Here is a 26,591-nt window from a genome sequence, read left to right as displayed (position 1 = left end):
AGGAGGGGGAAGGAGGGTGGGACACCAAGAATAGATGAAAACTGACAACACAGATGGAACATTATGGGAAGACATAACTTCTTTATCTGATGTTGTCAGTCTTCATCTATTCTTGACTGATGGGATAGAGTCCCCAGCTACTTTAGATCCTGGGTGGCGCTATAGAAGGATATCCCTGAGAACCATAGAACCAAAGGCAGCTCTTCCCCCGGAGACCAAATCCAATTTTTAATGAGTAATAAATGTATATGGAGTAGCCCATGTTACTGCTGTGCATATTTCACTGATGGATGCCTTCAAATGGAAAACAGCTGAAGTAGCTATAGAGCTAGTAAAATGTTCCTTCACCGGCACAGGTAGCTTTAGATTCTTTCTGTTATAAATGAACGTATTGCAATCTCTTAACCATTTTGACAAGACAACCTTAGAGGCAGATTTTCCTAAGGTTTCGCCAGAGAAGGAAACAAATAACTGTCCTGATTTCCTGAATTTTTTTAGTTCTGTTGAGGTAGAAACATAATTGCCTGTGAACATCTAACAAGTATAAGCAATATTCGCCTTTGTTGGAAAAATTGGGAAAAAAGACAGGTAAGTCTATAGCCTGATTAATGTTGGACTCTGAGACCACCTTCAGAAGAAAGGATGGACTGGTTCTGAGTGTAACTCTAGCCTTATGGAAAATTAAATAAGGGGGTTTGAATATAAGGCCTGCAGTTTGGATACTCATTTTGTAGAGGTTACAGATATAAGTAGAAGCATTTTCCAAGAGAGGAACTTTAAGTCACAAGTAGCCACTGGTTCAAAGGGGGTAAGTACCAGGGATGCAAAACAACAATCAGGTCCCATGGGGTAGAGGGTATTTAAATGAAGGCTTTAATTGAATAGTTCCCTTGAGGAAGACCTTACATAGCCTATATGAAATTAAGGGTAGTTCTCCGAAGCCACTATGAAAATTAGAGATGGTTAGAATGACCTTAACAGTAGAGGCAGACGCTCCTCTAGCAAAAAGCATGGCCAAAAGTTGTAAAACTTTTTCCACAAGGGTTGAAAGGGGGTTGAGGCCATTATCATAAGTCCAGATTGAAAATCTCTTTTGTTTACTGAGGTACAGATTCCTGGTGGGTGGTTTATGTGTTGCCAGCAAAATTTTTCATACTGGGGATGGAATATCATTATGTCTGGTGACTAATGGAATTGGAGAAACCAAGCAGTTATCTTGAGACTTTGAAGATTAGGATGCACCAGTCCCTGAAAGTGAGACAGAAGGTCTGGAACTGGGTCCAGAATCCACAGACGGTGAACTAGCTGAGGCCATAGGATGGGAAACCAAATTTGTTGAGGCCAGAAGGGTGCAATGAGGATTACTCTGCTTCTCAACCTGGCTGCTTTCTTGAGGAAAAGAGGGATCAGAAGGAAAGGTGGAAAGACATAGAGGAGACCCGGGGGCCAACTGAGGAAAAGAGCATCTCTTGGGGACTCCCCCTGAGAGGGGATTAGGTCAAAGTAGCTTCTGCACTTGTTGTTTTGGGGTGATGCAAAAAGGTTGCAGCAAGGCTTGCCACAGCAATGAAAGATCTTCTTCACTATCTTGGGATTGAGAGAACATTTGTGAGGCATTAGAATGCATCTGCTTAGCTTGTCTGCTTTCAAGTTTGTGCTTCTCAGGATGTGCATTGTTATCAGAAAATGGTTGGAGGCAATTACCCATTGCCACACTCAGAAGGCTTCTCGACACAGGAGATAGGATTTGGTTCCCCCTTGCTAGTTGATGTACCAGACTATGTTGTCTGATTGAATTGCAATAGTTCCCTGAGGAAGGGCAGAGTGAAATGCTGGCAATGCTAGTAGCACTGCCCTCAGCTCCAGAACATTGATATGCAGATTGGCCTCTATCTGGGATCAAGTGCCTTGGACTGTCTTTCCCAGATAATGCCCTCCCCACTCCATCTGGGAGGCATCTGTGGTCACTGTGGCTTTGGGTTTAGGAGGGACAAAGGGGTGGCCCAGAAGAATTTGTTTGGATTCCATTCACCAGGATAGGTCCTTTTTGCATTGACTGGTGATGAGTATGGGGTGGTTCATTGGGGGTGGGGGGGTGGGGTTAGAATGGACCATTGATTTACCAGAAGCCTTTACAGTAATCTCATGTGAAATCTCAACTAGTGGGACCAGAATCTTCGCCACTGCAATGGACCCTAATGCTTGAAGCACCAGTAGGGCTGGTACATTTTTTGAGCACAGGAGAGCATGAACTTGAGATTTTATTTTCTGGAATCTATGGGCAGGTAGGGAGGCCACACAAAAGAGTGCTGAGATGAGCTCTGATAAATTCCATATCCTGAGACGGAGTCAGTTGAGACTTTGTAAGACTGACAATAATGCCTAGATGTAGGAACAATTGCAGGATGATTTCCATTGCCTGTAGCAGTAAATGTCTGGTGGAAGCAGTGATGAGTCAGTCATCTAGATGTGGAAACACCCAGAATACATGCAGTGTCAAGTGAGCTGTTACTGCTGCCATACATTTAGTGAACACCCAGGAGGCTGTGGTGAGACCAAAGGGCAGCACCCTAAACTGATAGTGACTGTCGTCTTGCCAGAAATGGAGAAACCTTCTTGAGCATTTGTCCATTTTTATGTGGTAATATGCATATTGAAGGTCTATAGAGCACATCCAATTATTCTCCTGTAGAAAAGGATGTAGTGACTGAACCATGACCAACTGGACAGTTGAACAAATTTGTTTAGAAGGCTGAGATCTAGAACTGGTCTCCAGTCCCCTGTCTTTTTTGGCACTAAAAAGAACCTTGAGTAAAATCCAGATCCTATCTGTTCTGTTGGGAATTCTTGGATGACTCTTTTTTTATAGCAGCTTTTGTATTTACAAGGCTGCTTGGTCCCTCTGACTGGGTGGAACATTTGGGAGTTTTGTTTGAGTTCTTGGGTAAAGAGTGAAAGGGATATAGTAACCTCTGGAAATAATTCTTAACACCCAGGTGTCTGTGGTTATTTGTCTCATGGCTGTTAGGTTCAAAGAAAATCTTCTCCTGACTGCCTCCAGAGGTAAGCAATTGGGCCTCCTTTCAGGAGCACTGATAGGGTTGGCCAAAGTAAAACTCTCTGGAACCCTGGTTCTGCTGGCCACCATTTCCTCTAGGATGGCATCTTCCATTTGAGCACCCTAGCCCCAAGGGAAGTCAGCACCATGTGTGTCCTGAAAAGGCCTCTGGAACTTCCTGAACCACATTTTTCCCCTCCTCTGATTCCAGGAATAGGCTTGTTGGGGAGCAGAAAAACATATGCCCACAGCAGACAGCATCTTTTCATCTTTCTCACACCTGGATAGAGTTTCTTTAACTTTGGGGCCAAACAAAGAGGATCCATCAAAAGGAGCACTGATGAAGGAAGACTTGAATGGTTCTGCAAACACACACAAGCACATCCAAATGTGTTGTTGAATAGCAGCATCTGAACTGGTTGACCTGGTCACCCCTTCGGCTGCATGTGCAGTAAGCCTCATGGACGTATTAGAGATAGACTCCAGGGTAGCTAATTGGGATGGCCACTTTTTCCTGGACCCCCTCAGCTATAACTCCTGTATTTGATAGCTTCTTGATCAGATCCCTCTGGAGCCTAGTGAAATGTGCTATAAAGTTCAAGGACCTAATGGTAAAGGTCGATGATACATAAAACCGCTTCCAAAATCTGTCCATCGCCCTTGACTCTTGGTTATGGGGATGAACAGTGGAGCTTTCCTCAGCTAGTTCCTTTGCAGTGGCAGCCACCACCTGCATGGCATCTACTGCTAATCCTTTCACCTAGTACTGATGATCCTTGGGAATGGAGAGTATTTTATCTTGTCTCTGGGGAATTGGTTCTATCGACTCTGGAGCCTTCCAAGCCCACTGAGTGATCAATTTATAAGATTTACAGTGGGAGGAGGTCACCCAGGAAGTAGATGGTGAGCTCCAAAGGCTTTCAAGTACACAGACTCATCATAGGAAGGGTCTTTGGACTTCCAATTACCCCTCTGTTTGTTTGAAGATTTCCAAGATGTCTCCAAAGGAGAAGTCTTGAAGGGATGAGCTGGGGGAACCCTCCCCCTCATCAAAATCTGTGTCCTTGGTGACAGACTCTTCAGGGAGTTCAGGTGTTTCCTCTTACACAATTTCTTCTGAGGGGGCTCTTCAGTGGGAATATCTGACATGGACTCAGAAGAAGAGTGGTCTTTGGATGGCATCACTTGCATCCTTGGAGTTCACTGTCTGGGTACGGAGGTTGGTGTAAGCTCTGGAAAAGCAGGGGTCAAGGAGTGAGACTCTGGAAATACAGGAGACACTTGAGAAGTAGCAGTGGCCAAGGCCCTCTCAATAGCCTGGAAGGCAGGCCCTCCTGAGGAGGGATGAGATCCTGGAACAGACAAACTCAGAACAGGGGTCGCATCCCACCCCGAGAGACTCACTTCCAAAGCCAGAGCCAAGGAAAGGCCAGCAGGTGGTGCAGACCAAAGTTGGCTCCAGATATAAAACAGGAGTTGGCTCAAACCCTCCGGACCCGACAACGGAGGACTGATCTCAGGGACCCACTGGTTCTAATGGCACGAGAGAGTCAGAACCATGCCCAGAACTGAAGACAAAGATGTTGTCTGTGCTGAGACCATTGGAGTCTGTGTGGTTCATGTCGACAGCTCTAAAGCCTCTGAGGAGGTCAGAGGAGGAATATATGTAGTTGTGCTGGGGGAAAACTTCCCCAGTCCAGGAGGGAGAGGGGGCTGAGAAGAAGGAGGACAACCCCTAGCCATCAGAACCTGATCCACCAACCTCACTATGTCAACTTCAGAAAGACTCCTGGTGGAGCAAATGGACAATCCAGAGGGAGATTCAGGTCTCTCTATGAAAGGGCTAGGGAGATGACCCAGAAAGGGATCAATCATCAATCATCGATGGTAGTCCACTGAACACAGAAGGTATTATAAGAGATAGAGATGGCAACCTCTGTTTTGACCACTACACTGCCACTGTGGTCAGAAAGTCCTTCTATGTGGCACATCTCATTAATAAAGGATTTTGCAGTCATGAAGAAAGAGGTCATTGTCTCCCTCTACTCTTCCCTCATTAGGTCAATCATCGAATACAATGCCCTATTTGACATGTACCTCACTAGACATCTGCTGCAACTGGAGGGGCCGCAAAAGTACCTCACAAAGATTATCCTAGGCCTTAAACAGTTATCCTATTTGAACAGACTCAAAAAACTCCAACTATTCTCTGTCTCATATCGCCTACTTAGAGTTGATCTCTGCTTGACTTACAAAGCCATGTCTGACCCAACTCTGTTAGAAATGCTACATCTAAAGAAATCCCAATTCTCCACACCACATGCTCCAGAGACCTCAACCTCATTACCACAATCAACAGAACATGCTGGAGGGACATGTTCATAACCCAGAGACTGCCCATGCTATGGAATAGACTTTGCATACATGTCAAACAGAGTACCTCACGGGCCCTCTTCAAGAGAAATCTTGATGAATGGATGGGAAATGGAAAATTCACTCCAGGGATCACTCCAGTGGCTCTACTCGACAGAGGCACTAGGAGCTAATGTCGGGTGACACGATGCCAGGGTAATCCTTTGGGCTAGGCTTCTAAAGGCTCCAGGGCCATTAGCCTAGTACACACCTATAAACCTATGAATAGATGGAGAATATCTTGTTCTGGATGCATAGAAAGTCTCCATCTTTTTCGGCACTGGGGCAGAAGGTAGGAGCTATAGTGCCACAGGAGAAGTTGGTACTGATGTGGTAACTAAAGAAGCCTGTGCTGACACTGGAGTCATTATCAGTGCTGGTGTCATGGTAGGTATTGATGGCACTGAGGTAGCAGTTGGTGCTGAGGACTCAGTCTGTTCTGAAAATTTTGGAACGTTTGATTTCAGTTCCAAAAAAGAACCTGCAGAAGGGTAGTTATGTTTTTTAGATGTTGGTGCCGATGGTGATGTTGGCACCGTACAACTAGATTTTGAGCCAGAGGCCTTGGAACACTGCTCTCCTTGGACAAAGCTTTAATATTAACTTATTTCTGCACTCTACCAGGGCTCTAGAGTTGATGCCCTGGCAGATAGACCCAAACAATATACACATTTATCGGATTTTCCTGCCACACTCTTGGCACTGTTTAAATCCACTGGTGGATTTTGATTTATTCACCATTTTAACAAGGAAAGAGAGTTCAAGACAGAAAAATGAAAAAAAAAAAAAACACTCACATAGAGAGAAAGACTCCTACCGATGATGGTAGATGAGATTACCAAACAGAAGGACACTGAGCAAACTCGGAACTATAATATATAACATTAAGTATACTGTTTTTTGCTTATTTTGTTCTTTATTTCTTTGTTATTTATAGCACTTTGTGTACTGTGTATTAACTGGAAATTGTTCACTTTTATTAAGCATCTGTTGGGTTGTTTGTTTCTGATAACTTGTTGCCGTTAAACTCTTTTATCTATAGGCTCCTTTAGCTGTTTAAAACTTTCATTTAAAGGCTCACTGCTGCTTTTCAGCTGTGAGAAACATTTCTGCAGTTTGTTTCTAAGTAGTGGGGATATTTGTAGCATTTTCATATTCAGGCTTGTATTTGGGCCTAGTGTTTGTGGAGGCTGTGTGTCTGAGCACATATTCAGGGACATCTTGGTTTAGCCAAAGCCATCAGGCATTTCAGTGAGAGAGAATTGTTTGTGGTCATTGGCTGACTGAGGTCACCTGGACTACAGCTTAGACTAAGCACCTCATTTGGTTCTTTTGAGATTTCTTTCTTAAAAGCTGTCTCAGGTTTCAACTTTCTGTTACCTAAGAAGTTAAGTTGTGAGTGTTTCTGCCATTTCACACTGAGCAAATCGAAGGAAGGACACTGAGCAAACTCGGAACTATAATATATAACATTAAATATCCTGTTTTTTGCTTATTTTGTTCTTTATTTCTTTGTTATTTATAGCACTTTGTGTAGTGTGTATTTTTCTAGCTAGTTTCACTGTGTGTGAGGTATTATCTGGAAATTGTCCACGTTTATTAAGCATCTGTTGGGTTGTTTGTTTCTGATAACTTGTTGCAGTTAAACACATTTTTCTAGAGGCTCCTTTAGCTGTTTAAAACTTTCATTTAAAGGCTCACTGCTGCTTTTCAGCTGTGAGAAACATTTCTGCAGTTTGTTTCCCACTCTCCCTCCCTGTTGGTATAGTGTTCTTATAGTTGGTGGCTTTGCAGTTGCCCACCCCTAGTGTAAATTTGATCTGGGACCCTCCTCCCAGTCTAGTGTCATTACCTCATTCTACCCAGTACAGGGAGAACATTTGAGAAGGCCAATCAGCTTAGTTTCTGCTACTCCTTTCTCTCTTTCCACTACAAAAAAAAATTTCCAAGCTTGTTTCCTGCCTTTCCTGTGAGTAGTCTAACCTGGATATAGATTTGCTGTGTCCAGGACTATTTGTAGGCTTCTAGGCCCCCAAGCCTTTCTATGTTGGAGGGAAGCCTTCTAGCTTAATTTTGTTTCTTAGAACTAGCCAGTTTTTTGTTTCAGCACTTGTTCAGAACTTATTGTAAGCAATAAATAAGCTACAAATTACTACAGCACTCAACTTTCCTCACTGTCTACAGGAAAACAGTTTCTAGTACTTAACAAATAAGCACCTATCCAGGCATGTCTAAGGGTCAGCCCCCAGTGTTTTCTCCTGTCTACCTGATGAATCTGGGCATCTTGGGGCAATGCAGTAATTGCCTCATGTACACAGACAACCCTCTCCTCCTACCACCCAACACTACAACCTGTGAGAGATGCACTTATATAGCCAAACTGGAAGCAAAGCTCTCTTCACCCAAGACTGGACTAGACAGTCAAGAGGAGAAGGTAAACACTTGCACCACACCACACTCAGCACATAGTCCCTCAAAACCTACACTACCAAAACTCACACATAGAAACACAAAACACACACCTACATTCACAGAGGCTCTCAGTAAAAACCTGCCCAAGCAACAGGGGACTCCAAAGCAGAATCACAAGCAACCTCCACCCCCCAACACAACATAAATGACACATAGCCCACAAACTCAGTGTGCCACTCAACCACAGCCCATAAGGCATAACAACATACCCAACACTCTAGTCATAGGTGACTCTATAGTCAGGCACACTGAAGTTCCACTCACCAGGCTAAACAAGGAGAAAGTTACTGTCAGCTGCCTGTTGGGTGCCAGGATCCGCCACATAATGCATGCACTCAGGTCACTCCACAACAAGTACAAATATGACTCTGTCATTGTCCATGTTGGTGTGAATGACCTGAGATGTACCTCCTTGGACTACATGAAAAGGGACATGGAGGAGCTGTCCGATCTTGTAGCCCAGGCAGGTATGACCCTAGCCCTGAGTAGCATCCTGCAATCACCAGAATGATACCACAGTACAAAGACAAAATGATTGACTTCAACAATTGGCTAAGCTTCTGGTGTCATTCTAAGGGGATCCAGTAAATGTCTGCCTGGGATGACATGATCGACAAGCCATGATGCTTTGCCAGAGATGGCCTGCACCTGTCTCCCCGGGGATTCCGGATACTGGCTAAGGCTCTAGCCACCCCTATAGTGCCTTTTTAAGGCAAGGTTCAAATGACAAATTCACCACCCTAAAAGGTACAGGCAAGAAGAATCTGAGGGTATTGCTACTCAATGCTAGAAGTCTAAACCTCAAAATGCAATCTCTCGAGACACTCCTTAAAATGGAGAACATCGACATCTGTGCAGTGACAGAGACCTGGTTCAAGGCTCCAGAGAGTACCTCTGCATTATCAGGCTATAATTCATACCACACCTTTTGGCCACCTAACCTGGACCGAAACACTAAAGGCGGTGGCATGTCCATATTCATTAAGGATATCCACACCTGCAGGCTAGTTGGTCAGTATAATGCAGCCGAGATTATCCAAGTGCAACTAACTCTGGGCAAGACCGCAATCCAAACTGTAGCTTGCTACAGATCCCCCACCATGTCCCAGGATTACCACTCCTCATTTCTTAATACACTGGAAAATATTAGGGTACAACCTAACACCCTAATAATGGGCAATTTCAACTACCCTACCATTAACTGGGAAAACTACTCATGTACCAACTCTTGTGCTCAACATTTTCTGGAATTCATAAATTCCAATACCATGGATCAACTTATCCACACCCCCACCAGGGGCAGCAATATCCTAGACTTGGTTATTACCAACATGGGCAACTGGTGCTCCACACCAGAGGTCAATTCCTCATTGGTCAGATCCGACCATAAGCTAATCACCCTAGACATCCACATCCCTCCCCCACCCCCCATTAGGGAAACCACAGTAAAAAATTTCTCCAAAGCCAACTTCATGCTTCTTAAGACAGAAGTGGCAAACTTCACGACACCCATGCTGACGGATAATAGAGGTATGACTGCTGAATCCTACACAAATGCACTTTATAAGCACTTACATGAGTGCATGGATCGTGCAATCCCTAACAGAACCAAGATGCTATCCTCCAAAAAAGGAAGCCAATCTGGTGGTCCCCTGCCATAAACAAACTCTACAACAGAAGAAAGAAACTGTTGCAAAAAAGAGTAAAATCTCATGATTGGAGAAACTCCCTGGTCAGCTTCAGTAAGAAGCTGAGATCCCTCATAAAATCCTCCAAAGATAGTTATGAAAACAAAATCGCCACTGACTCTAAAGACAACCACAAAGCATTCTATAGCTATGTCAAGAATCTCAATGGCAACACTCAGATCTGCTCTGAGTTACAGCACAATGGCACTAAATATACAGAACCAACGGATATTGCCAACATCCTGGCAGATAGGTTCAGTGCTAACTTTACCCCTCTGTCATCCCCTAAAGGGCCCATCTCTATACCAGAAGAATGCAAAGTTCCTGTAATCATGGCTGCACAGGTAAAAAACACACTATCCAAAGCCAAGAACACAGCATCCACGGGGCCTGACGACATCCCAGGCTGTGTTCTACATAAACTACAGAACGAACTGGCACCCCACCTAAGTACCATGTTCAATCATAGCCTCACCTCAGGTTATGTGCCCACTGAATGGCGCACAGCGACAGTTATCCCACTCCAGAAAGGGGGAGCCACCACAGACCCCGGAAACTACTGCCCCATTAGCCTAACGAGTCTGGTCTGCAAGGCTATGGAGCGTATCATCATGGAACTTATAAACAATGACATTGGTAATCTCCAAGCTCAGGACCCCACCCAGTTTGGGTTTGTAAAAGGCCGATTATGTCTCCTAAACCTGATAGACTTCTTTGAAGCAGTCACAAAAGCTGTAGATGAGGGTAAGGTGGTTCACACAGCCTATCTAGATCTCGCCAAGGCTTTTGACACCATCCCCCACTCTGGAATTATAGATAAACTCACTAAACTAGGTATAAATCCCTGTGTCACAAGATGGGTTGCCAACTGGCTCACTGACAGAACCCACACTGTGAAAGTAGCAGACTCCAAATCCAGCTTCAGACCAGTGACAAGTGGAGTACCACAGGGTTCAGTCCTGGGTCCTCTCCTGTTTGGTATCTACTTCTTTGAAGTACAGGCCAACACAGAAGGTCTTTGGCTAATGAAGTTTGCAGATGACTGCAAACTAGGAGCCATAATCAAAACTCCAAAAGGTGTGGACATCCTACAAAAGGGCCTTGCTGAGACAGATGCCTGGTGTCAAAGCCATGACCTCAAGCTCAATGCCAAAAAGTGCATTGTCATTCCTTTTGGTAAAAACTCAGTACCCATGAACTACCACATAGGTGGTAGTCTACTTAACACCAAAAGTGTGATAAGAGACCTTGGGACACAGGTGGACAGTAGTCTCTCCTTTGATAATCACATCGCCACAGTAGTCAGGAAATCCTTCTATGTGGCACACCTCATCACAAAAGGTTTCTCATCCAGGAAAAAAAGAGGTAATTGTTCCCCTCTACTCGTCACTCATTAGACCTATTATAGAGTACAATGACCCTTTTGGTATGTACCTCACAAGACATCTACAACAACTGGAAAGGCCACAGAAATACCTCACAAAGAGGATTACCGGCCTCAAAGAGATGCCCTATGCAGACCGTCTCAAAAAACTGCAGCATTACTCCATTGCATATCACCTACTCAGAGGCGATCTCTGCCTAACAACAAAGCTATATCAAACCCAGAGCTTTTAGACATGCTCCACTTAAAGAAATCCCAATCCCTACGAGCTACACACTCTAGGTACCTAAACCTCGTCACCACAATAAACAGAACATGCTGGAGGGATAGATTCCTGTCCCAGAGACTTCTCATACTCTGGAACAAACTACCTATCTATATCAAATAAAGCTCCTCATTAGCACTCTTTAAGAAAAATCTTGATGATTGGATGGGAGATAGGAAATTCACCCCGGGGATCACTTCTGTGGCTCTGCTCGACAGTGGCACAGGAAAATAATTTTCTTGGGTGGCGAAAGCCAGGGTACCTTTGGCTAGGCTTATATAGGCTCTAGGGCCAATAGCCTAGTACCTACCTATGAACCTATGAGAGAGAGAGGAAAACTACAAATTATGGTACGCAAGAATTACCAACTGCTATAGGATAAGGTAGCACTCAGATGATAGGAAAAAGGGTAGACAAGGTTTAGAGATACTACTTAAGGGAGAGAAAAGGTTGGAAATAAGTATTATATAATTTCAAAATTTTCTTAGCTGTGAGAGAGAGTCGGCTGATGCATCTTTCTATAAAAGCGGCAAACGAGATCTGGGATAATGTAGAGAGGGGCATTTTGGGTAGACTCTTAGCTCGAGAGTTATTTGGCTGGCGTGAGCTATATAATGACTGGAACGATTCCGAGGACTGGAACCATAACCCATCAGTCAAGAATAGATGAAGATTGACAACATCAAATTTAATATTTCCCTATGCTTTGATATTGCTTTCTTTGCACTTAAATTATCCTTGTATGATTGTTTACATTTGTTGTCGATAGCACAGCATTCCAAATTTATTTTTAGCTGACTGTAGTTTAAATGGGTTTTGTACATAAGAGAAAATGATTGGAGCTGATTTTGTATGTGTTTCTTTTTTCTGTTTATACCACCTAAGAGGTAGTACAATGCATAATCATGGGTGTGGGTGTAGAACTGTTTTTGTATTGTGTATGACATTTTATGTTTCACTTTTATGTACTCATGTTACTGTCTGAAGCAGATATTTTGTTTGCAAAGTTTTTGCAGTGCAGTTTCACATTTTTATTGATTAATCTTTATGGATATCATTAATATCAGCATGACTGATAGAAATATAAAAAATGTTTAAATAAGAAAGTGTATTTTTTTTTGTTATATGTGACCATGTATGCAAACTAGGATAGCAAACAAAAGGGTAGCCATCACAGATGCAGAGAGATAACAGTGAAAAGATTTCCAGGAAAAGAGACAGTTGGCCAACATGAAAAAAAAACACATTGAAGCATGTCAAACCCACCCAAGTGGGAGGCTTTGCCCCCACACTACCCATTGTGGGTGGGGGGCTGTACCCCCACCCCCCTACTAAATATACCAACTTCAAGATTGCACTATAGTGGGGAAAGGGCAAATTTCCGCATGTTGACCAACTGCTTCTTTTCCTGGAAATCTTTTCTGGTGATGTGAAAGTTCTTAAAGTCAGGTTTTAGTGTTGTCTCAGTTATATGGAATTTGAGTAAGTGGAATTTCGATCTACTCAAGTAGACCCCACTCAACTCATTGCATAAATCCCTGCACTTACTAAAGAAGCCTTGAGAATTTTTTAAGACAGTGGAAAAATTTGTGATGAAAGGTTTTAGTTTTTGGTCAACAAAAATAATTAGTTGTTCCATCTTGGAGCCACCCACAGATATAAAGTCCCATATCAGAAAACCTTCATGAATAAAAGCAAATCAGTATTGCTGATGTGTCTATACTGAGATATGACCAGAGCAGAACTCACCCATATCCTAGCAGGTGTCCTGGAAAGAGGACATAAAGCCCTGTTAAAATAAATGAAGCATACCCAGTGACCAGTTACATCTAACTGCAATTACATGGTCACATGACGAGCATCAACAACCTAGAAAGGTAGATAAGATGTAATAGAGTCATAGGTAGTTACTAGGCTATCAACCCAAGAGACATTTTAATCCTAGTCAAGTTTAGCCCAAGTTTACCAAAATATTGTTGACATATGTCAATACCTTAAGGAATTTTATGGTTACGATACAGGCTTGGACACATCAAGTGTTCACAGATTGCCCCTGTTCATTATGGACATAGCTGCCATACCAGGGGAAAGTTTGTGACTTCCCATCCACTGGTCCAAGTTACATTTGAATAAGATTAGAGATGAGCATTGCTTTACACGAATAGAAAGAATGTTTCAGAGAAGGGGTAATCTTTGAGACCCATACCTGTCCTTCTAACTTGTCCTGTTTTAGAATGGGTATTTGTGATGGAATTTACTTTGCAGATGTGCCACAAATCCATCAGTGTAGGATCAGAGGATGCTTTTTAGGTTAGTCATAGATCATCATACAGTAGTCTGTAGGAGAATGGGTATAAGGATAGGGATTTGAGATGGCCCACATTGCACTTGTTTACTCCCTGTACTCTTTTTCTGAGGAACCTCTGTGGTCTCTCAAACTGCTGCACATGTCTGGTGAGGTATGTGCCAATGTTTGCATATTATTAGATGTTTGATCTGATGAGAGCCAAGTACAGTAGGACAATGACCTCCTTGGATCTGGATACCATGCCCTTACTTATATGTTGTACAATGCAGAAAGATTTTATCACTACAGTAGACACATAGTGATCAAAGGTCAGGTTATTGCCACTATGCTTCCCAGATCCCTGACCACTTGGTCTACTTGTATCATACGTTTAATATTTTTTAATGCACAGAACATGACCAAATAAATTGTCTGTATAAGCAGGGAGCTGTTTGTTATGCAAAACCTTAAATGAAAGAAGCTGTAAGATTTGCCTAAAAACACCACTGTTGCACCTAATGTTGTAATCTTATTTATCCTAACAGCTGAGAATGTTTGATTTATTAATACACCAAGATAAAAAAAAGTAAAATTATTCATAGGTTATTAACCTTGGAAGATCTACTGTAGTGCACTTGCTAACATTAGTTATATTTTTTATAATTTATAAACAGAAAAAGTGGAATTAAAATGTACGTCTTCATTTGGATGAAATATACCTTAACAAATCAAGGCAGGGCATTTTAATGTTTTAGGGAGTCAAGACCACAAACAAAATCAAGTGATTTGTATCCTTGGAAGATTTACTGTATTGTGCCTTCTGACACCAGTTATATTTTTTCAGACACCGCAAAGAGAAAAGCTGGAAATGAAAATGACTTCTTCATACGGATGAAATGCACCTTAACAAGTCAAGGAAAGACAGTGAACCTCAAGTCAGCATCCTGGAAGGTAGGACTGACTTCTGTTCTTAACTTTGCTAGATAGCTCACTCTCACAAACACATGCACATACACACATGTACAAGTGAAATACTTGACACTGTCTATACTGCATAAAAAATTCATTCAAAAAGTTATAGCCCACAGCCACAAATGTAGTGCTACTGTTTATCCTTAAGATCCAGATTCTCATATTTTCAATGTATGTTTGACCCATCATGTGTTCTCCATAGCAGGCTGTTTAGGATCTGCCTTCTTTATGGGAACACTAGAGTTGCTACTTTTATTTAAACAATCCACTATTTTACCATATAAACTATATCCTTAAATGTGAACAGGTATCTTTTCATTCCTTATACTTCCTTACTGCTATTTAATTCTCTTCTCTGACTTTCTCTATAAATATATCATGAGCCTATCTTTCCCACACTTCATATTGAAATTCCTATTTGTATTAGACTAACTTACCTTTAATTTCTCTACAAACTGTCTAAAATTTCTTTAAATATTAAATGATTGTCATATACCTTGTATCAATTTTTAACCAATGTTTTTATATTATGTCTATTTTGTTATAATTATTTTAACTGCAGATGTTTTTGTTTTATTTTTGAAGATTGTAAAATTACTGTTCTTAAAATGTTTTGTAATAAAATGAAGCTTTTCTTCCCCGGCCTCCACTGAAAATGGACTTCTTCCCAGTTGGACTTTTCTGGTAATCAAATGTCAATAAATAAATAAATATTTGGAGACTATTGATCAGCATAAGGGGACCACTTTCTATGGCTTACAGTTCTCTGCAGTACAAGATCAATGACTACAGCAGTCCTTACAACACACTAAGTAGTTTGGCTGGTAGCCTGATTGGTTTAAAGTTCAAATAATGGAGAGAAGAAAGCATTAGCAATATAAATGCATCATGAAACCGAAAGTCAGTAATCAAACACAAATTATTTTCTAAAAAGAGTCCTCCTGCAGTATGCAGTCACCAAAAGAAGCCAGTAATACTAAGCCCAGCATCAGATTATTTTGTCCTCTCACATTGCCTCATCATGACATGGCTCACAATACCATAACCTTCAGCTGTACCTTTTTTCACTCCCAAATTCCTTTACATGAACCAAAAAATAAAGATGCAAGGTCGCCCAGATTAATACCTATTACTGACAGCAGATACTTAGCTACACTTTCTACTGTGGTTGCATATTTGAATCCCGGCTTGATAACGAACTGGATGACATCGTCACAAATTACAAAAGAACTATGTATGAAATCAAGTACACCAGTAAAGAAGTACAATTAATTGCTTTATTGCAGAGTACATTTCTAATCATTCTCCTGAAAAAGACCTCTCAACTGTTCTATTTTGGAGGAACTTTCCTATTTTCAGGCCTAATCTACCCCTGCACATGATATTTCTATTTCTGGTAGTATGTCCTGTTTTCAGGAGTGACTTACACTTTCACACAATGTTTGAATTCTCCCTCATCACAAGTGACATTTAGAGCTGTATCGTACACAGGAAGCCACACTATATGGTCAGCACACTAGTGGCCACCATAATTTAAAGAAAGAGGACACATATCTTACATGTTCCTTTTTCTGAAGCAAAAATAAATAACCTTGTGTGGTAGAATTTTGCAATATAGTTAATTAAATCTTACAGATTTTACCGTCTGTGATAATGTTCTATTTTTGTCACTGTCTTTCTTAGTAATATCCCACATTCCTATAGAAGCAGGAATAGTTATGCACTATTTGTTAAGCTGATTTTATGCTAATTAGATTCTATATTTTTGGCTGACTATTCCTACTTTTCAAGGACCTTTGTTTCTATTTTTAATGTCAACACATTGAGAAGTATGTCCCGAAGCTAAGGGAGGTCTGTTCAGATTTAATCAATTAAATAAAAATCTTCAGAAAATACACCACATGAGCAGTCTGCTTCATACCTGAAGGATCACATTTCTGACACAACAATGGAGATAAGTGTGTGACAACAAACAGATAGTAAGAAAACATTAACTATACTATAACAAATGCATAATGCCTGTATAAAGCTTAACAACTTGGAAGCATGACTCACAGAAGGCACTAAAATCTCCTCTATTCTAAATGCAGTTAAAACCATAACGATATATTTCTACAAATGTTCCTAGTTAACATAATAGGAAATTCATCTTTTGATTCAGAATATAAACTTGAGATCTCATAATTTATGTAACCCAGATATTTCATAATTAGGTGCTTAAATTAATAAGAGTACCATTATGCTCTGCTACAGTGAACAGAGGTGAAAAGCTGTTGTGTAAGATTTCCATTGGCAGTGTGTCAGTCTCACTACACATCCCAGTTATTTATCTATCTTAGTTGTGGGCCTTCATCAGATTGTATTTCCATGCAGAGGCCATGTGGAAACCTCCTGTCTGGTGAGAACACTTCCAGAAATGACACTGACCTACTTCCCAGTAGCAAGTTATGTGTTCATTTAACAACACTCATTTCCAAAAATGAAAATTAACTATGTCTATACACGTCAGAGATGGATGGTTTCAAAGTGGGTCAATCTTAATACTTAATTTTAAGGAAATTGTCCTAATAAATCAATAAACATATATAAATAATCATGGAAAAAAACAGATTTTTAATGTGACTTTACCCTTTTTAGGCTGATACGTGTTATTGTGGTAATGATTTCTGTTGTTTTTTATCCTTACTGTCATTTTCCTTTTTAGGCTGATACGTGTTATTGTGGTAATGATTTCTGTTGTTTTTTATCCTTACTGTCATTTTCCTTTTTAGGCTGATACGTGTTATTGTGGTAATGATTTCTGTTGTTTTTTATCCTTACTGTCATTTTCCTTTTTAGGCTGATACGTGTTATTGTGGTAACGATTTCTGTTGTTTTTTATCCTTACTGTCATTTTCCTTTTTAGGCTGATATGTGTTATTATGGTAACGATTTCTGTTGTTTTTTATCCTTACTGTCATTTTCCTTTTTAGGCTGATATGTGTTATTGTGGTAACGATTTCTGTTGTTTTTTATCCTTACTGTAATTTTCATTTTTAGGCTGATACGTGTTATTGTGGTAACGATTTCTGTTGTTTTTTATCCTTACTGTCATTTTCCTTTTTAGGCTGATTTATTATGGTAACGATTTCTGTTGTTTTTTATCCTTACTGTCATTTTCCTTTTTAGGCTGATACGTGTTATTGTGGTAACGATTTCTGTTGTTTTTTATCCTTACTGTCATTTTCTTTTCCAAGACACCTACAAAATGAAAAATAAGATTTGCTAAAACTTATAGATGCAGTTTTCACTAAGTTTCACAGCACAGAAAATGTTTTACAAACTCCAGATTTTAATGAATTGGAGAACAGCACTTGTAACAATTGTGCTAAACTTTCACATAGTCATAACTCTGATTTCCCTGATTTAGAGAAACATTCCTGATTATAGCTCAAAAAAGTGTGCTGTTCTACCAAATAGTGGTGATTTTGGGGGGAGAAACAGGTGGTAGATTGCATTCAACAAGCAATAATAAACAGGATTGCACATTTCTTTTATTTCAAAAAATTCACAGTAATGCAAGTTCTCTTAATGTGCCTACTTTATAGTGAGTACTGTCAGTAACAAATAAATGCCCCTTATTTGATACTTATTTCCCTAACTAGTTTTGACTTTGTTCTTGATTCTAGTGGTAAAGGGTTGAGAGCTATGACCTATGAGCACAATGTTGCAGTGGTTAGTACTGCTGTCCAGCAGCACTTGGTTTTGGAGTTCTCATCTGGGGTGCATCTGTATGGGATTCTGCATGTCCTCTAAGTGTTTTCATGGAATTTTGCTGGGTGTTTCTAGACTTCTAGTTTCCTCCTACATCCTAGATAAGTGCTGTAGGTGAACTGATGATTTTCCAAACTGCCAATAGTGTGTGTGTGTGTGTGTGTGTGTGTGTGTGTGTGTGTGTGTGTGTGTGTGTGTGTGTGTGTGTGTGTGTGTGTGTGTGTGTGTGTGTGTGTGCGTGTGTGTGCGCGTGTGTGTGTGTGAGTGTTTGTGCTTGTGATAGTGTGTGCATGCGTGTGCTTGTGTAGTGTGTGCACGTGTGTGTGTTTTTGAGTGTGTGTGTGTGTGTGTGTGTGTGTGTGTGTGAGTGTTTGTGCTTGTGATAGTGTGTGCATGTGTGTGCTTATGTAGTGTGTGCACGTGTGTGCGTGTGTGTTTGTGTGTGTGTGTGTGTGTGTGTGAGTGTTTGTGCTTGTGATAGTGTGTGCATGTGTGTGCTTATGTAGTGTGTGTGTATGTGTGTGTGTGTGTGTGTGTGTGTGTGTGTGTGTGTGTGTGTGTGTGTGTGTGTGTGTGTGTGTGTGTGTGTGTGTGCGTGTGTGCGTGTGTGCTTGTGTGTGTGTGTGTGTGTGTGTGTGTGTGTGTGTGTGAGTGTTTGTGCTTGTGATAGTGTGTGCATGTGTGTGCTTATGTAGTGTGTGCACGTGTGTGCGTGTGTGTTTGTGAGTGTGTGTGTGTGTGTGTGTGTGTGTGTGTGTGTGTGTGTGTGTGTGTGTGTGAGTGTTTGTGCTTGTGATAGTGTGTGCATGTGTGTGCTTATGTAGTGTGTGTGTGTGTGTGTATTTGTGTGTCTGCGTGTGTGTGTGTGTGTGTGTGTGTCAGTGTTTGTGCTTGTGATAGTGTGTGCATGTGTGTGCTTATGTAGTGTGTGCGTGTGGCGTGTGTGTTTGTGAGTGTGTGTGTGTGTGTGTGTGTGTGTGTGTGTGTGTGTGTGTGTGTGTGTGCGTGTGTAGTGTATGTGTGTGTGTGTAGTGTGTGTGTGTGTGTTTGTGTGTTTGTGCATGTGTGTGCTTGTGTGTACTATAGTGTAGTGTATGTAGTGTGTGTGTGTGTGTGTGTGTGTGTGTGTGTGTGTGTGTGTGTGTGTGTGTGTGTGTGTGTGTGTGTGTGTGTGAGTGTTTGTGCTTGTGATAGTGTGTGCATGTGTGTGCTTATGTAGTGTGTGCACGTGTGTGCGTGTGTGTTTGTGAGTGTGTGCGTGTGTGCGTGTGTGTTTGTGAGTGTTTGTGCTTGTGATAGTGTGTGCATGTGTGTGCTTATGTAGTGTGTGCACGTGTGTGTTTGTGAGTGTGTGCGTGTGTGCGTGTGTGTGTGTGCGTGTGTGTGTGTGCGTGTGTGCGTGTGTGTGTGCGTGTGTGTGTGTGTGTGTCTGCATTCTCTGTCTGTGTCATGTGTCAGACAAGGTGTGCATTTTGTCATGGGCTGATCCCCATTCAGTATTAGTGTCACTGCCTTGTTCCCACTGAGAAGCAGAATAAGCTCCAGCTCCCCATTATCCTATGCTGAATTAGGCAGGTAATCAGTGAATAAATGAATGAAAGAAAATAGTTGTTCCAGGGTTACAAGTTGTGCAACCTTGAAGTTAAAATAAATGTAATAGGGTTTCAACTGTACAGCCCCAAAATGAGTGGTACAGGGGACTGTCTTCTAAAAAAATAATAATGTTTTAGTGCTGATGAAGGGCCATACCCCTCAACCTCTTACAGCAAAAAATCTGGACAAAGCCTAAAATGATGGGTGGGACAAACAGGGACAGATTTTAAATATTGCTCTTACAAACTTAGAGAGTTGGTAGAATAATAGGTTTTGCATTAGCATGAATTTTCTGAAGGATGTGGAGTCTTAAATTCACGTCTGTCATTATTTAATGACTTCAGTCCTCACCTATTTGCCAGAAAAGTACAGATTTTAGAAGGGACACACCAGAAAATATGAAGCAAAAACCTGGACATTCTGCAAAAATCTATACAGTTGAGAGGTATGGAAGTGTTGATTATCTGATAAGGTTTTAGAAATGTATAATTCAGTGGGTTGCCAGGAAACAGATGTACAGAAACACAACATTTATACAAAAAGTATTGTATCATACTGTGCCATATAAACCATATGCCAGCACCTAGCCCTTACATATCACATGGTTTTGTGCATGTCTCTTGGACTATGGTCTCTATCTCTTTCACTTAATGCAACTTAAGCTATCATAAAGTTTCAACAAAATAATTTCAAATACAGATCACTGGGTGTTGACAGCAGTGCTGCACCATTTTCACTTTGTAAGATTGTTAAAGCCATTTAGATGTAATTGAAATAGACCTTGTTAACATGTTCATCTGTCCCTGTTAAATGTTATCGTGCAGTGCCTGTGGCATTATATGTGCCTTCATGGCAGCAGACTGCAGTACAGTGACACAGCAAACAGTTCTAACTTGCATTAGGGAGTAAGCTGTGAAGCAGATAATGCTGTGGAACTTATATATATATATATATATATATATATATATATATATATGTGTGTGTGTGTGTGTGTGTGTGTGTGTGTCCCTGTCATTTCACTGAATCTTCATTTCAGTGAAACTCAAATGAGTGAAATGAGATCACTGAAAACTCATTTCACTGAAAACTCATTTCACAGAATAGTGTAGCAGTGTATAGAAAGCATGCAGCGGTATAATTTTGTATTATGTGAATTGTCAGGTAAGTGAGGCTGGCAATAGTCAGCTTCATGTTGTACCCCAGGATCTATAGATTAGCTGTCTGTGTTTGCTCCTTAGTACTGATTCACTGATATATCTATGTTTATATATCTATATTTATATATATATATATATATATATATATATATATTTATATAGGTTCACTTTATAATCTTGATATTCTGTAATACTAAATTTCAGAATACCGAGATTTTAATACCGAATGCTCGGAATCGTGAAACACCAGAAGCGTGAAATTCGAAATACCGAAGTTCGGAGCTTCTGGTGTTGCGGTGTATGAATGGATGTAAGTGCAGGTAAGTTTGTATGAGTGTGTAGGTTATGTGCTGTAGTGTGTGTTTTGGTTGTGATGTGTGTGTGCAAGGGGCTGTGAAATGTGTGGCTGTGAGTTGCCTTTGTGTGTGTGATTGTGCGGTCTCGGACTTAGAATATATAAGTAGGAGGGTGTAGGGGGGCAAAGCCCCCCCTCGTTGTTTCTAGTGTAGGTTAGTTTTGTTTGTGTGTGGGGGACAGTTGTGTGTATGTGAGTGTGTGCATGTAAGTCTCGGGATTTTGAATTTTGCGATTATAGGCATTCGGTATTGTGGTGTTTCGGCTTTATGATCTCAATATTCTGAAATTCAGTATTTCAGAATTTCAAGATTATAAAGTGAACCCATATATATATATATATATATATATATATATATATATATATATATATATATATATATATATATATATATATACATACATGCTTATATGTGAGGTACGAGGTGTACCACCTGCAAAAACATGTTTTTAGGATATATTTCTTGTCAAAAAGGTTTTCTGTGAAATGAGTTTTCAGTGGAATGTGTATAGCCACTTGAGTTTTAATGAAATGAAGTTTCAATGAAATGAACATAGAACCATATATATCTATATCTATCTATCTATATATTTATATCTATCTCTCTCTCTATATATATATATATATATATATATATATATATATATACACACACACACACACACACACACACACACACACACACACACACACACACACACACACACACATATATGTCTAGATGTGTGTTTGTGTGTGTGTGTGTGTGTGTGTGTGTGTGTGTGTGTGTGTGTGTGTATATATATATATATATATATATATATATATATATATATATATATACTTTGGAATCTCGAAATACTGAAATGTCGAATTTCAGTATCTTGAGACCAAAGTGTCGAATCTGCAATTGCACGAATCTTCAGAATGTTGAATCCGGAAATCTCGAACCTGCAGTAGTGATGGCCCATGTGGTAAGTGTAATGTTTTTTAAGGGTTTTGAGGAGGGTTTGTGTGTGTCTGTGAGTGTGTTGGGTAGTTTTTAGGTGTGGGTTAGGGTAGGTAGATAATAGTGTTAGTGTGTAAGTGTTAAGAATGGTCGTGTTTGTATGTATGTGATGTGGTGTTTGTGTAAGGGGGGTGTAGAATGTGTGGTAGTGGGTTTGCTGTCTTCCGGTTTTTAGTGCAACCTTGGTGTTGGGATGTGGGGACTGCAGCTTCCCACATTATGGGTGCAGCGGGGCTTGCCCCCCTGCTTATAGGAAGGGAGTTTGTGTGTGTGTGTTTGTGTGTGTGTGTGTGTGTGTGTGTGTGTGTGTGTGTGTGTGTGTGTGTGTGTGTGTGTGTGTGTGTGTGTGTGTGTGTGTGTTTGTGTGTTTGTTTTGTTGTATTTGTGTGTGTTGGTTTGGTTTGTTGTAGTGTCGGGAGGTCGGTGTATTTGTGATTGTTTGTGTGGTGTATTGTTTTTGTGACGTTCGTAATTTTGAATTTCGTGGTTTTGGGGTTTCGGGTTTGTGAGTTTTCAGCTTTATAGTCTCGAGATACTGAAATTCGATATTTCAGTATTTCAGGATTATAAAGTGAATATATATATATATATATATATATATATATATATATATATATATATATATATATATATATATATATATGTATGTATGTATACATGTGTATGGCTGCAGTTTGTTTTGTCATGAGTTTTTTATCATCATAATTAAATTAGTTTCCATTTTGTCAATTCCTATGGCACTGTTTAAGCTTAGTGGGAGTCAGAGCTGCACTGTTTTGAGTGGGAGCTCTTTGATGTTATATGCATTTCTGAATGTTAAATAGGTGGAGTGTGTGTGTGTGTGTGTGTGTGTGTGTGTGTGTGTGTGTGTGTGTGTGTGTGTGTGTGTGTGTGTGTGTGTGTGTGTGTGTGTGTGTGTGTGTATACTTGCAGGGATTGCACTGAAATACGTAGGTTTGTGTGTGAGTTTGGTGGTGAGTGAAGTGGTCATGCCTATGTTCTCATATTCTAGTCACAGTCTAGTAACACATGGATGCATATTGGTTGGCTAGTAGCAATATTTTGCCAGTCAGTAACTTCTGTGCATCATTCATGTACTGGAAAAAATTACCTGCAAGAGTTGATAACAATTACAGAATTACGGAATGGTTAATTTGGATTATATTATCTCAACCCATATTCACTTTTGCATCTCATTTAAGATTAATTATAACCTGTGCTTCAGGTAAGTCGTAAGACGTGATATAATAAAAATGTTGAACTATGATGTAGTAGCCATATATTCCATGCTGTGATATGGGAGGGCGGCAGTACAGCTAGGAATGTGGGTACAATAATATTTTTAAACTTAAACTTGCTAGAACCTTCCCTGAGCAAACCTGCAAAGTATGTTTCAGATGTCATGTTAAGAGTTGATCATGTGGAATGCAAACATAGCAAGTCCTACAAAAAAATGGACCAGTTAATGCTTTGCTTGAATACTTTATTATGAAAAACAAGCATTCTTCAGTAAACATACCTGGAATTCTATTCTTTTCTAAATGTGCAGTAGCCTTTAAACATTATGCATTTAGTCAGGAGGCTACATATTGGTATGATAAATGAAAACAGTGGGATAGCAATGTTAATGTATGCTTTCATCAGATATTGCAACACAGACCTGGAATTCAGTCTGACAAGGTAATCTTAAGAGCAGGTGTGTTTCTGAAATGAAGTGTTTTTTGCTACTAAAAAAAATTGACATTTTTTACTGCACTCGTCATTAATATTAGCATTTTTAACTACATTTTATTTGCTTAGTTGGGCTCAAATCCTAACTTCAGGTTCCTTACTGGATAATTTGGAAAATAATACTAAATCTTACAAAGTTAGACTAGTCAGGCGCCATAATGTGCCTTTAATTCAGCTTTTAAATTACGTAGCCTGTTATAGAATTTACAATACAGTCCATTTTGAGAGCAGCATCTACGATGTCAGTTCAGCAGACTAGTAAAGCCTTATATAATGCAAGATCAGATATAATAATAATGCTTTCTTAACAGGCACTGTAAAGTAAATTAAGTAGGACTCCATACAACAGGTTCTGGTGAAGTGCAGACCAAATATTTGCTGTGAAAAATATAACAAGATGTTTGTTGCTGTGGAAGGATTAACAGAGAACAATGACCCTTTAACAGTCTCTTTTTGCTGCAAGACAAACATCAGCCTCCTTGTGTAAAATCAACATAAATGAGATTTTGTTTTATGTTTTGTGGTAAACCCACCAATATCTTAGATAAACTGGAATGAGAACCTCTGCACCCTCACTGCAATCCTGTTTACTTATGAAGTATAACTTTTACACAATAATGTAAGCTAAAGCTAAAGCTATTTATTTTAAAAGAATACATTTTTTTCCTCAGCGATGGCTTACTGGTATCATTACCTCCTGTAACCATTAACCATGAAAATAGCAAATGTGGTACAAAGTAGCTGCTCAGGTGGCAATTAGGGATCAAACCCTGACTATGGTTCAGGTAACCCAGGTTTAATTAGTGGCTTGGGCTACTGATGAAGCATAAGGGAGAGAAGGGCATTACCATCCTGAGGTAATGGGGTGATATAGGTGTCTCTTGCGATGATCCCTGGTGAGGGCTGGGGATGTTGCATGGCATTGTCCAAAGAGTAGGTGGAGGTGGACATGGTGGAACTGTTGTGGAGGCAATGTGGTATGCTGAAGTGTCACTGTTGCATGGCCATGCCTCGGATGCAACTGTATCATTGCATGGGATGGAGGGAGTGAAGGAGGAGTGTGCATGGCATGAAGAAAAAAGCTATCCAATGCATGTGGATGACTGAGACCACCAGGACACCCTTAGTTTTCATGGCGGCCCCAGTGGATTAATGAAGTAATTCTTGGGGGGGGAGTATTAGCCACTAGAACAGCTGTGAATGTAAAGCCCTGGATAACAGTGCCATAAAAATGATGCAAGAGAGGGGACACAAAAAACACTACAACAAAAAAGTGTGCTGCAAAGTAAACAAGATGGTAGAATGACTTGCAAATTCCATCCTAGAAAGGAAACATCCCTTTCAGCCTTAAAAATATATAAAACCATTTCTGCTTTGGTGAGATTCACAGTCTTTGTGGTAAAATAATGTGGATAGTGTGACTTCATGCTTTTGAATGTCTAGACATGTTTACTACTTTACAGACAAGAGTAAACTCAATAGAAATAGGTTTATAGTACATAAGGATATATACAGTAGGGCATATTTGTCATCCCTTTCTTCTCCTACAAGTATAAAGCCAGATATACCTTTTACTGGACAACCAGTAGCCTGAAGGACCACCACTAGTCTGAAGCACAGGTACAGAGAAATGTCTGTCCATCTTCCAGAAAACAGAAGCATACTTTTCAGAATTTCTGAAAAAAATATTCCTGGCAATTTTAGCTCGATGTGACTGTTGACTCAGCATTACATCAATGTAGAGTCGTAACCTAAAATCTGATTAAATGATTTAGTAGGTACCAAAAAAGAAAGCTGATCAACAAGTAGCAGGAGCACCTCAACAGAATAAGACTAGGATGAGAGTAAGGAAAGAGGGGCAGAGAGAGGTTCAACCCTCTGTGCGATATGTTTTATACAACTGCATGTAATGAGCTGAACTAAGTTAAATGGCGGTTTTCAGAGTATTGCCTGACGTGCATTTCAAAAATCCTAAATCAGGTGTGTGTTTTGAAATTATTTTGGTTAATTTAATCTGAATCATTTTGAATTACCATTAAAGTAATCATGAAGCTATATTAGCAAATATGCAGTTAAACTAGCAGCCACAAGCTAGTAAGTGAGAAACTGTGGACAGCAGGAAATAAGAGAGCATTCAGTGAAATAGTTCCTTCAGGACAGAATTGCCCTGCTTACAAAAAAAGCATCAGAAGTTGATTGTCTATCAATAGAGTTCAAACAATTGTGGACAAAACAGAAAAGACCAGATGAAGTGATGGCTAAGATCCAAGTATTTTCAGAGTTTAGGTGAAATGGAAAAGCCATAATATAGCGAAACAAATGCTTTAGCCTTGTGAAATCTTCCATATGACTATCTACCAAAAAGTACTGTGCTGCTGAGGAAAGCTATAAAGCCAGCCATTGAACAAAGTGTGAATGAAACAATGAAAAAAACATTATATAAAAAGTAAAGACACGGCACATGAAAGAAAACAAT

At 40.2% G+C, this 26,591-nt stretch overlaps 1 protein-coding gene across 1 annotated transcript in view; it reads left to right on the top strand.

Moving 5' to 3' along the window:
* Positions 1 to 26,591, top strand: part of LOC122805642 (hypoxia-inducible factor 1-alpha-like) — a 515,864-nt gene that overhangs the window by 318,598 nt on the left and 170,675 nt on the right. Inside the window, exon 5 of the mRNA XM_044075934.1 lies at positions 14,411 to 14,517. Coding sequence (XP_043931869.1) covers positions 14,411 to 14,517 — 107 coding nt within the window. The remainder of the gene's footprint in view (positions 1 to 14,410; positions 14,518 to 26,591) is intronic.

This window comes from Protopterus annectens, chromosome 6.part1, assembly GCF_019279795.1.
Source record: "Protopterus annectens isolate FY-2018-M chromosome 6.part1, PAN1.0, whole genome shotgun sequence".
Classification (NCBI taxonomy): domain Eukaryota; kingdom Metazoa; phylum Chordata; order Ceratodontiformes; family Protopteridae; genus Protopterus; species Protopterus annectens.
The sequence above is the reverse complement of the archived record's forward strand: the minus strand, read 5'-3'. Positions and strand labels throughout refer to the sequence as shown.